Source organism: Amblyomma mixtum, chromosome 2 (genome assembly GCF_055824585.1).
Source record: "Amblyomma mixtum isolate Tamu chromosome 2, ASM5582458v1, whole genome shotgun sequence".
NCBI lineage: Eukaryota > Metazoa > Arthropoda > Arachnida > Ixodida > Ixodidae > Amblyomma > Amblyomma mixtum.
In genome coordinates this window covers 138,861,168-138,872,943 of record NC_143013.1, presented here as the reverse complement: position 1 = coordinate 138,872,943, position 11,776 = coordinate 138,861,168, and the positions used below count along the sequence as shown (strand labels likewise).

The 11,776-nt window shown below is 43.7% G+C and overlaps 1 protein-coding gene across 1 annotated transcript; it reads left to right on the top strand.

The window, feature by feature from the left end:
• The first annotated feature begins 5,321 nt into the window (after window positions 1-5,321).
• On the top strand, window positions 5,322-11,455 carry LOC149361080 (neprilysin-1-like). Its single transcript, XM_089567989.1, has 2 exons — window positions 5,322-5,465; window positions 11,114-11,455. The coding sequence occupies exons 1-2, from the start codon at window positions 5,334-5,336 to the stop codon at window positions 11,453-11,455; spliced, it is 474 nt and encodes a 157-aa protein (XP_089424115.1). The 5' UTR covers window positions 5,322-5,333.
• The last annotated feature ends 321 nt before the right edge of the window (window positions 11,456-11,776 follow it).

The following is an 11,776-nucleotide window of genomic DNA, read 5'->3' as shown; positions in this document are numbered from 1 at the left end:
TGCGCACGATTCTGGCAAACTGTTCCCGGAAACAAAGAATTTCTTTAGGAACAGCATAAGTTGAAAGTTTTGAGCGCAGCGGAGAGGAAGGAGGTGGAAGAACGACAAAAACTCTTTGCTGTATTTCATAAATTGGATTGAACCTCTGTTGCGGATTGCTTTCCACGGGAAAGAATACTCGTAAAGGATATTCAACAACAGACCATATTCACAGTATCAGTGTAGAAATGCGCAGAATAGTACCAACCCCAATATACAGCCATCGTTGATTACCAGAGATGATTCCAGACAAAGAAACATCAGCAGTCATGCAGGCATTGCGGAGTCAGTGTGTAGGAGAGTCTTATGTGAAACTACTGCAAGATATCTATAACCACTGTACAGCTACCGAAGTCCTCGCTAAACTCAGCAATAAAATTCCAATACGGAAGGCGTGAGGAAGGGAGACACGATCTCGCCAATGCTACTCACCGCCTGTTTACGGGAGGTATTCCGAGGCCTGGATTGGGAACAGTTGCCGATAGGATTTAATAGGAATACCTTAGTAACTCGTTGATGACATCGGCTTGCGAAGTCACTGAGGAGATAAACTGCAAAGCATGATCAATGAGTTAGGAAGAACAGAAGGGTGGGTTTAAAATTGACATGCAGAAAGCCAAGCTAATGTTCAACAGTCTGGCAAGGGAACAGCAGTTCACAATTGGTAGTGATGTATCGGAAGTGGTAAGTGAATACGTCTACTGAGTGCAGGTAGTGACCTCTCATATGGGTCATGAGAGTGAAATAACTAGCAGAAAAACAAGGGGGCGGCGCCCATATGGCAGGTTTTATCAGGTCAAGAATGGCACTTCACCAATATCCCTCAACAGAAAATTATACAACAGCTGCATATTCTCAGTACTCACCGTTGCGCCAAAAACGTGGAGGCGAACCAAACGGGTACAGATCAAGTTAAGGGCAACACATTGAGCTATGGAAAGGAAAATGATAGGTGTAACGTTAAGAGACCGGAAGCTTCAAGAGCTGGTGAGGTAACAAATATGGGTTAATTACATCCTATTTGAAATCAAGAGGAAGAAAGGGGCTTGGGCAGGGCATGTAATGGCAAGATAACAGGCAAGATAACAGCTGGTCCTTAAGGGTAAAGGAGCGGGTTGGAAGAGAAGGCTAGCGTAGCAGCGGCCGGCAGAAAATTAGGTGGGCTGATGACATTAAGAAGTTCGCGAGGACATTGTGACTGCAGTTGGCAAAGGACAGGGTTAATTGGAGGGACATGTGCAAGGCCTTTGCTCTCCAGTGGGCGTAGTCAGGCTCATGATGAGCCTTCGGCAATTTCCCTTACCATGACGTCACCCTTGTCTCTCTGCGCAGAATCCTTCCCAGACGTGCCCACTGACAGCTTTTTCAGCTCGTGGCGGAGATCCCGGTCGCTCGCAACTCACAAGCTTTGGGCCGACCAAACGAATTTCCTGTACGACGACAGTATCGTGAACGCTTACTACCAACCAGCTACAAACAAAATTACCATTCCTACTTCAATCATTCAGCCGTTCTTCTTTTTCGCCGAGGGCCCGACGGCCTTCAACTACGGCGGCCTCGGACAGGTGAGCGCACATTCGTTGGTCAGGAACTGAATGGGCGGCTGAGGACGCTCGACTCGTTCCTGCGCGTCATCTGTGGATGAGGAATTCTTAAAGTGATCAAGTGGCGCGTCATGAAACTATAATTACACTTCATATTACGAGTCACCATTCCTAGGCATCCCAGTAAATCGCGAAGGCACTGGAATCTCATTTGCTGTATTCAAGAAGGAAACGCTCGCCGACATGTACCTGGACATCTGTGAAGTGCCTGGCATTTCTCAGGAATTCGATGGTTGCCTCACTTGTACTCAGTTCGAAAGAATCTGCTCAAACCTCGGAGGACCAAGCGGCTGATCTGGGCACTGCACTGCGTGGCCTGTTGTCCTCAGGCTATCAAAGTCTGTTTGTTCGGACTGTCGAAATACGTCCAGCCCATTCAGCGCCCTAGCAGCCCCCGATAGAACGCAAAAGAAAAGGGTTACGACACCGTATGTTCCGGGCGTAAGCGAAAGCCTATCCCGCATAAGAGTATTGCAACCGTAGCAAGTCGACGTCACACATCTCCTTACGCAGGGGAGTAGAAACCCAATAGTGGCAGTGAAATGCAAGATAGCGAAGAAGTTCCAGGATGACATATGCAGGATTCTTTGCGCTGATTGCTAGTGTGTGTACATGGGTGACACGGTCGATTTTGGGCAAAAAATTGAAGCACCACAGCAATGATGTCAACAAACAGAATGTTTCGACACACGCATTCGCCGAACACGCAATCGTCTTGGCTTATGACATCCACTGGAATAGCGCGGAATTAAATTAGCAAGATAAAAACCACACCTAAAGACTTGGCATGGAACCTCGTCATATCACACGACGGTATACATGCAGAATACTGAATGCTTTTGCCCGGTGATAATGAAAGAAATCTTTTACTGTATGGAAACGAATTTTTGGAATATTTGTGCGAATGGTCGAGAAAGAATTGCTTAAGAGTAAATGCTAAGAAAACTAATGCCATTATCTTCCGTCCAAAGAACAACCCTATCTCCATGAGTTTTGATCTCATGTGGGTGACACTAGAATTGAAGTTGTAGACACTATAAAATTCCTTGCTCTGGTGCTCACGGAAACCCTGAGTTGGGACAAACATGTAAACACTATCCACAAGAAAATGAACCGAGTCAATGGTGCCCTGTGTAGACATAGATACACACTTCCAACAAAAATAAAGATTCTTATATATAATGCATACTTACTTCCAATCATTACATACTGTATAAGTGTCTGGGGTACCACAACGAAACATAACAAACACAAGATCTTAGTTGCACAGAAGCGTGCTGTCAGATTGATTGCAAATGTACCATGGCATTCCCATGCGTTTCCTTTCTTTAAGCAATATGGCATTTTGTATGTTGATATATTGCACCCGTTCATATTGTTATGTGCATACAAAAATGCAGTTAAAACAAACAATCAACTGTTCTTTGCAGCCTTTAATCTACATCAATACACACCAGTGTACAATACCCGATGTCTTTTACCTTGGCTTCTACCCTTTTGCCGTACTTTATACCGTAAACAGTCCTTATCCTATAACCTAGGAAATTACCTACACATTGGCAGCAAATAATGCTTGTAATGAAGACATCTCAAAGAAAAAGTTATTATCTGTCATGTGCATTTTCGAATCTATTGTGGCATCAATGTAAATAGGTTTGGTGTATTATATTGTCTATTGTTCCTATTATTTATGCGCATCTCTGTTGTGTACGCGGTCATGGTTACACTATTGTTGTCCTTTTTCTTTGTTTGTTTTGATGGGGACATTCAGCTCAACTTCAACCTGATGTTCGCGAAACACACTGCTGTCGTTGTATTCATGGGGCACTGGGTGCTACTTCAAGCTGCATTATGCAGCTTTTTGCCCAGTGTCCCCTTTTTCCACTGTAATGTGTGCGGAGAAATAAATTTTCAATTTCAATTTCAATCATACGAAGGCACTCTACCCCCCATCTACTCTTACTGCTTGCGTCATCATCATCATCATCAGCCTGACTACGCCCACTGCAGGGCAAAGGCCTCTGCCATGTCTCTCCAATTAACCCTGTCCTTCGCCAGCCGTGGCCACCCTATTCACACAAATTTCTTAATCTCATCTGCCCACCCAATTTTCTACCGCCCCTGCTACGCTTGCCTTCTCTTGGAATCCACTCCGTTGCCCTTAAAAACCAGCGGTTATCTTGCCTTCGCATTACATGCAGTGCCCAAGCTCACTTCTTCCTCTTGATTTCGACTAGGATATCATTAGCCCGCTTTTGTTCCCTCACCCACTCCGCCCTCTTCAGATCTCTTAACCTTAGACCTATCATTTTTCTTTCCATAGCTCGCTGCGTTGTCCTTAACTTAAGCTGAACCCTCTTTGTTAGCCTCCACGTTTCTGCCCCATAGGTGAGTACCGGTAAGATACAGCTGTTGTATATTTTTCTCATGAGGGATATTGGTAAACTGCCATTCATGATCTGAGATAACCTGCCATATGCACTCCACCCCATTCTTATTCTTCTAGTTATTTCCCTCTCATGATCCGGATCAGCTGTCACTACCTGCCCTAAGTAGATATATTCTCTTACTACATCCAGCACCTGGCTACCAATTGGCTACCTGGCTACCAATTCATTGATTATGCTTTGCAGTTGATATGCTTGCGTCATATCAACAAACATATATAATCAACCTTAACTTGCATTCGTTAATTATTAACAAGACCCTGTAGTGGGGCAGAAAGATCTGTTTTAACGATGGGTCAGCGCTCGATACTTTTCCATCATGCATAATTCACAGCAGACGGGTTTCCCGCAAGCACTTTATTTCACAGATATATTTATTATTATTGACATCTCTACTGTGGCACCAGTTTTACGAACTGCGTAGGTTTGCTCCGATGCCTGAAAATATTTCCTCCTTTGTTACATCTCCTTTAGGAAATCTCCCATTTAATTGAGTTCGTGAGGTATTTGTTTCTATTAGTTTTTCCACAAATACCTTGACACAAGCGGTTTTCAAATGAAACCTTCTTTGAGACATGACCATCGCAGAGTATTTTAGCATGTAAAATCATTCTCACAAGTAAATAGAGAGAATAGAACGATAAATAATAGTTTAACATAAATAACCATAAAATTATAGCAAAATATCACTGCGTACAATTGCTGAGGCGCCAGAGATGAAACTTTCAGACTTAATAGGTAACCTAATATTACCCAAGGTTGATATATTTGGTTCTTCTGTTCTGTGATTTTCTTTTCTCTGGTGAGATAACAAATCCGAGTAAATGACATCCTAGTTGAATTCAAGAGGAAGAAATTGGCTTGGGTAGGATATTTAATGCGAAAGAAAGATAATTGCTCGTCCCTAAGGGTGACAAAGTTGATTCCAAGTGAAGGCAATAGCAGAAGGGGGCCTAAAGTTAGGTGAGCGGTGAGATTAAGAAGTTTGAGTGGATACGGTGGCGACCACGGGCAAAGGTGAAGGTTCATTGGAGAGACATGAGGGAGACCTTTGCCCTGCAGTGGGCGTAGTCAGGTTGATGATGATGTTGCTTAGTAAAACGTTCTCAGCGCTTAGGAACTGTATGTCTTGTGTTGTCAGCACAAAAGTCAAAAAGTAAAAGTAAGAAGCAAAAGAGGAAAATTTCACTCCAATACTCCTGGAAAAACGGGTGTGTGGCTTTCGCAGGTAATCGGCCACGAAATGATGCATGGCTACGACGTGGATGGGTCACAGTACGACGAAAACAATGAGCTGCGGCCCTGGGGAACGAACGAGACCGCGGCAATCTTTCTGAAGAATACTCTTTGCCTCCGCGAATCGCATAAGGCCGCTGTAAGTGAATGTTCTTTTACTGATGGCTGGGTGCGTAGTAACTGAAGTCAGAATAGCTGCTGTCATGACGCGCAGCTGTTTCTTGGACGTATTAACAAGGGCTGCGTTATCCTCGTTGAAGCACAATAAATATCGAAAAGTTGACACACAACTAAAGTGTACCTTGTACTGCTCTGCAGTGGGCGTAGTCAGGCTGATGATGATGATAATTATGATGTAAAAAGCGTATAAACTGCGAACACGCAGCTTTTTTTCACACTGTGCTCTGTCTTGGGCTAATTTCGTCTTTTTAGAAGCATTTAGCCCCCTTTACCTTGGAAATAAGGCGCTTTTTATACCAGCAGTTAAAATCAGCAATAATATTTGTAGAAGAGTGACACACCCAACAATTTTCGATGAAATCATTTTTTTAACTGTGAACAAGTTTATGAACGCTATTTTTTCATACCTTTTATGGTTTAACTATAACAATCAATATGTCGGCAGATCTTCCGTCGACAGGCTTGCGTTTTTTTTTGTATTAACGTTTTTGCTATCATCAAAAGCGCTCCCATTCGCCTTCTATGGCAGTCTAAACTGCTCGATTCGAGCAATGGCAACAAAATTCAAAAGAAATATTTTGTTACATACCGGAATAACGGGCCATTATCTTCTATATTTCAGTATCGGTACCTTACAGTTTTTCAATATTCGAAATCCAGAATGTTGGACATGGCGTGGAACCAGACCTCCGAAGTTTTTGTTGCTGACAGATTTTGGCACGGAGAAGGGAGGAGCTTTGTGGCATTGGCTCACATATGCTGAGAGAAAAGGCGACGTAATACGGGACATGATTTTGATTGGTTGATAGGTGTATTGAATGACTGATTGAATGAATGAATGATACAGACGGGACAAGCGCTGCTAGCCACTTTATAGTTTAATGCAAAAACGAGCCGTAGGTGTTATTGATGTTACTTCCTTGTTCGGAGTTTTTTCCGCTGTGTGCATCTTGGAAACCAAACATATTTCACGGTGTCTAGGATCCTAGTTTATTGAATACGGTGGTTTTGAGATAAAATTTTGTACTAACTTCGACTCTTACAACGAAGTGGTTCACAAGTATTTAAATAGATACCAACTGGTAGTTATCGTTTGAACACTAAAAAAGTTCTTTTTATGAGGTTGTTTTCTGTTTAGGCTGGAAAATATGCTTTCAATCTGCTGTGGCCCAGTGGTTAGCGCGTTCGGCTGCTGGCCCAAAAGTCGCGGGTTCGATCCCGACGGCGGCCGCTGAATTTTGATGGAGGCGATATTCTAGAAGCCTGTGTACTGTGAGTTGTCAGTGCACGTTGAAGGACCCCAGATGGTCGAAATTTCAAGAGCCCTTCAATACGGCATCCCCATAGCCTCAGTCGCTTTGGGACGTTAAATCCGAATAAATCAAATAAATGAAATCAAGCTTTCAATCTGAACGATACAAGTGAGCATGAAAGGATTAAGGTATGCGGACACAGTTAAAACTCAACAGATTTGAAAAAAATCAGCTTTCAAAATTTCTTGTCCCAAATTTTTGACTAATCATTCAATGAATTGCAACAAAAATATGTTTCAGAGTAGCGCCGTTACAAAGATATTGAAAGGTGTAACTCACTGCGCATCACGTGACACTGAAACCAAAGTTCTCCATGCAAATAAAAAGCTAGTATTTTAGATTGTTAGTTGTTCTTTCTTGGTAACTAATCAGTTTTGGCCTAATAACTGTTTCTTCTCATGTGCCCCGCTGCGGTGGCCCAGTGGTTACGGCGTTCGGCTGCTGACCCGAAAGACGCGGGTTCGATCCCGGCCGCGGCGGCTGAATTTCGATGAAGGCGAAATTCTAGAGGCCCGTGTACTGTGCGATGTCAGTGCACGTTAAAGAACCCCAGGTGGTCGAAATTTCCGGAACCCTTCACTACGGCGTCCCTCATAGCCTGAGTTTCTTCGGGACATTAGGCCCCAATAAACCAATAAACCAATGTTTCTTCTCATGTATTTCTATTACTGTATTAACCAAAGCACTCACAAAAGCAACGCAAGCCGCATTTGACAGTCTTGTCAAGGCTCCCACACTCAAAGTATTGTTTGTAGGTGGCATGTGTCACTTCAGCAAAGGTATTACACGTACTCTTGACGTTCTGGAGCACATTGGTATGAAGCCTGGTGTGTACACAAAGTAAGCTTGCCGGAGAGCAGACCAACAGCGTATATGGAAATCTTCGTTCCCATCTGCTGATGCCGCAAGGAAAAGGGAAAAAACTGGTGGTCGATTTGCGCAGTTAGGCCAAACGCTAATTAAATGCGGTAAAATTCGGTTTTCACTTTGGTTCTGATGTTCCTATCCATTGTTCACGGATGGAAGTTGTTAGTTTAGCTTGGCGCACGATGGCCTTAGCCGCTTATGCGCCAGTAGACCCAACACAACACACACAAGTTGTCTGAATAGCGATAATGGGTGATTGCCCACATATGCGGAACTGACAATCCTCTACTTCACATGCACAGATCCCTTGGAGTCGTCATATTACTCCTGCCCCAGTAGTGTAATGGTTAAGCGCACGCACAACTGCACCAGCCGTGGTACGAAGGCTCCCGGAGATCTTTGAAAGTAGAGTCGAGAGTAATCAGTTCAGCATTTACGAGCATTAACCAATTAACCCTACCGCGTCATACTCTTAAGATGATGAAGTGTCTCTTACAATTTTTGTCTTGCCTTTCCAGCGAAACACCTATAACTGCTGCCATATTGTTCGCATTTCACGTGAGCCAGTAGTTCAACATTTCAATGAATTGGAGCAGATGAAGTAAATTGGACGCCATCGGTAGTCTGAACCCTTTAAATTTATTGAAAGCTAAATTGAAGACCTTGATTTTTCACACGCAACGTTTTGTTGACGACCACATATGGCGCCCTATTAAGATTCATATATGTCTGAACATGCGAAGATTCATATCTGTCGGAGTTTTTAAAACATGCTTCTGTTTTTCATCACACAAGCTCAGTGACGGGCAATAAAACCCGACAGTGAAAGCTCTGCTATTCGTTTGTGTCAGTGCGGTGCACAGCAAGTTAATTATGGGCGCCGTGCTCCCCTGCTCATGGCATGCGCATGTACCATGATCTCCGCTGCTGGCCAGCTCTAGGCGCGCTCCGTATAGCGACCAAGGGTCAGATTCCATAAGGTTACATTTTCAGTACTCCATTTTACGGTCATTCGGTCCTCTGTCAGTGGTCGCTCACATACACCCGCGGCTTTCAAGCGTCTGCGGCAAGCGAACCGGCCGTTCGGTGTAGACATAGGTTTTCGGGGTTCATTTTCTTGGGGTATCGTAGGACGAAAAATCAGGTGGCACTTTTAACACTTCAATTTATGTACAGTTCTGCTTATTCAGCACAAAGGTTTATCATCATCATCGTCAGCCTGACTACGCCGGCCCACTGCAGGACAAAGGCCTCTCCCATGTCTCTCCAATTAACCCTCTCCTTTGCCAGCTGCGCCCACCGTATCCCCACTAGCTTCTTAATCTCATCCACCCACCTAACTTTCTGCCGCCCCCTGCTACGTTTCCTTTCTCTTGGAATCTACTCCATTACTCTTACGGACCAGCGCTTATCTTGTCTTCTCATTACATGCCCTGCCCAAGCCGATTTTTTTTCTGTTGATTTCGACTAGGATATAATTACTTCTGGTTTGCTCCTTCTCACACTCCAATGCTGTTGCTAGCAAAGGAAGAACAAGAAGGGTCTTGCAAAGGAAAGGAAAGGTAGCAAAGGAAAGGACTGCCGAAGCAACGGCTGTTCTTTTGCAAGGCTGTTGAACAATACTTTGGTTTTCTGCATTTTAATTTTTGGGCCCACCGTTCTGCTCTGCCTCTATAATTGATAGAACATGCCTTGCAGTTCATCTCCTGAGCGAGTCAGCGAGGAAATGTCATCAGCGAATCCCAGATATTTAGCTATTCTCCATATGATGATGATGATAACTCTTATCCAGAGCTGTTCCCAATTGAGGCTTCAAAATATCCCCTGAAAAGAGGCAGTGAATAGCATTTGCGAAATCGTGTCTCACTGCCCGACACCCTTCCTTATTGGAATATTATTACTGACTTTATTAAGGGCTACGGTAGGTGTGCAATTATTTTCCAGTATTTTCACACAAGGCTATTCTACAACTTAATTCCGCAATGCCTGCAATACTGCAAAGGTTTCTAGTGAGTGAAATGCTTTCTCGTAATCAATGAAGGCTATACAAAGGGACTGGTTATATAAGAGAGCACGTTGTTGGGCGAGTCGGTCGTACATACTTAAACAAGGGAATTGAGCTAAAAAAGACACGGATGAGACACCTGTTCTTGTCCTCTTCTCGTCCGTGTCTCTTTAGCGCAATTTCCTTTTTTAAGACTGGTTATAATCTGCGCATTTCACTATCACCTGATGGATAGTGTGAATATGGCCAATTTTGGAATGTCATTTACGAAAGCCTGCCTGATCATTTGGTTGATTGAAGCTTAAGCGTGCCCTGACTCTATTAGCGATTACCTTTTGTTAGTACTTTGGGGACAAGGAGTAGAAAGCTGATCGGTCTGTAATTTTTGAAGTCCTTGGCGTCTTCTTTACTATGAATTAAGATAATATTAGCGTTCATAGAAGTTTCTGGTATGCTACATTCACATTCAAGTAGCCTTTCAGTACACTGTACTGTAATTTTACTTTATTCATAGGCAATTCCACCTCTGCATAGAAGCTTTTAACGGTCTGGTCATCATTTCAAGTTTTATAACTGTGGTTTCTGCGACAAATTTTTTCAGCGAAAGACAGTTTACGATCAGCGCTCCTTTCTAGACTTTACATCGAATGTTCTCTTTTTTTTGTTGATTACTTTGTGGAGAGCGCTGCAATATAGTGTATCACAAAGAATAAGAGTTCACAGTGTAATTTTTTACCTGTGACCAGTAGCATTTATTTCATAGTGTACATTACCATCTCCTACTGAGCACTATCATGTCCATGCAAGAATTCTTTGCCTTCATTGTACGGTGCGAATATTTTCACTAAACTTGAAAGTGACAGTTTTAAAGGCACAAAATAGTTAGAGCAGGACTTTCTTTCCCTTGGCACCGCTTGATGATGTGGAGCCATTCTGACGTCTGGTCAGTACCTGTGTTTGGACATATTCTTTGATAGCGTGTGTTTCTAACTTATGTTTATATTAAGCCGTGTAAAAACTAAGGAGAGTTAACACAGGTTTATAATTGCCAGCTAGTTGAATACAACTTCATGAATACCTGCAAGATGTCAGATTATTTTTGTGCTGTGACTTCAACGTATTGTATTGGAGAACTCAGATTCCTGTGGGGTGTATCTTCGAGTAACCCCAGTTTTTATGATATGCGTGGTTGTCGTAGGAATCTGCTGAAACATGGTGCACCTGAAAACATAGTGTCATAATTATACATGATCACAAGAACTACGAGTGGAATAAACAATCTTTCAGGTAAAACACTTTTAGTTGCTAGTCAACGCCTGTCCTGTGCCTTCATCCTTTAACCTCCGTCCTTACGCGCTGCTTCTTTTTCTCAGACATGTAAGAATAAAAAACACGAATGCAGTTTCTTATGGCTTCTCGCAGGTGGGACCTACCGCTCGCCAGGCCGTCCTGAACGACACGCTCGATTCGGAAAATCTGGCCGACTTGGTGGGGGCCATGAATGCGTATGCCGCGTTCGCGGCGCTGTCCGAGGACCGGCGCCGTGCGAGTCTCCCGGACCTCAACCTGACAGCGGAGCACCTCTTCTTCGTCGGCCTCTGCGCAAAGTGGTGCACACACGAAGAGGCACGAACGGAGCGCTACGCGCCCGGCCGCTCGCGCTGCATCGTTCCTCTCATGAACATGCCGGAGTTCTCGGCCGCGTTCAGCTGCCAGCCCAACGCACCCATGAACCCAGCGAACAAATGCGTCTTCTGGAAATGACGCGGCCATTACTTTCTTACAGGAACCCCTTGTTTCTGTTTACATTCTTACATTATTCTGTGCTTCGTGAGCTTATATGAAACACAATGAAACACAATGAAACATGAAACACAATGCACAACCCTAAAGTTTCTTTACTGTCTTGATTTCGGCTACCCCTGGATTTCCACGGTGCCGAAAGCCCACACTAAGGTATGTGGTTTACACGTACCTTCACTGAGCGCTAATAGGTCACTGTATTGCTTCATACGGGAGATACAATAAGTCGTTAAATGGAGAATAAGTGGCCCGATTTCGAGCATCTTTTCTACCGAGTTCCGT

What these genes read in the sequence shown, in the direction of transcription:
- LOC149361080 (XM_089567989.1), top strand. Translation starts at nt 5,334, where the DNA reads ATGATGCATGGCTACGACGTGGATGGGTCACAGTACGACGAAAACAAT. An exon ending in GCGAATCGCATAAGGCCGCT is followed by an intron (nt 5,466 to 11,113) that starts GTAAGTGAATGT and finishes GGCTTCTCGCAG; the next exon opens with GTGGGACCTACCGCTCGCCA.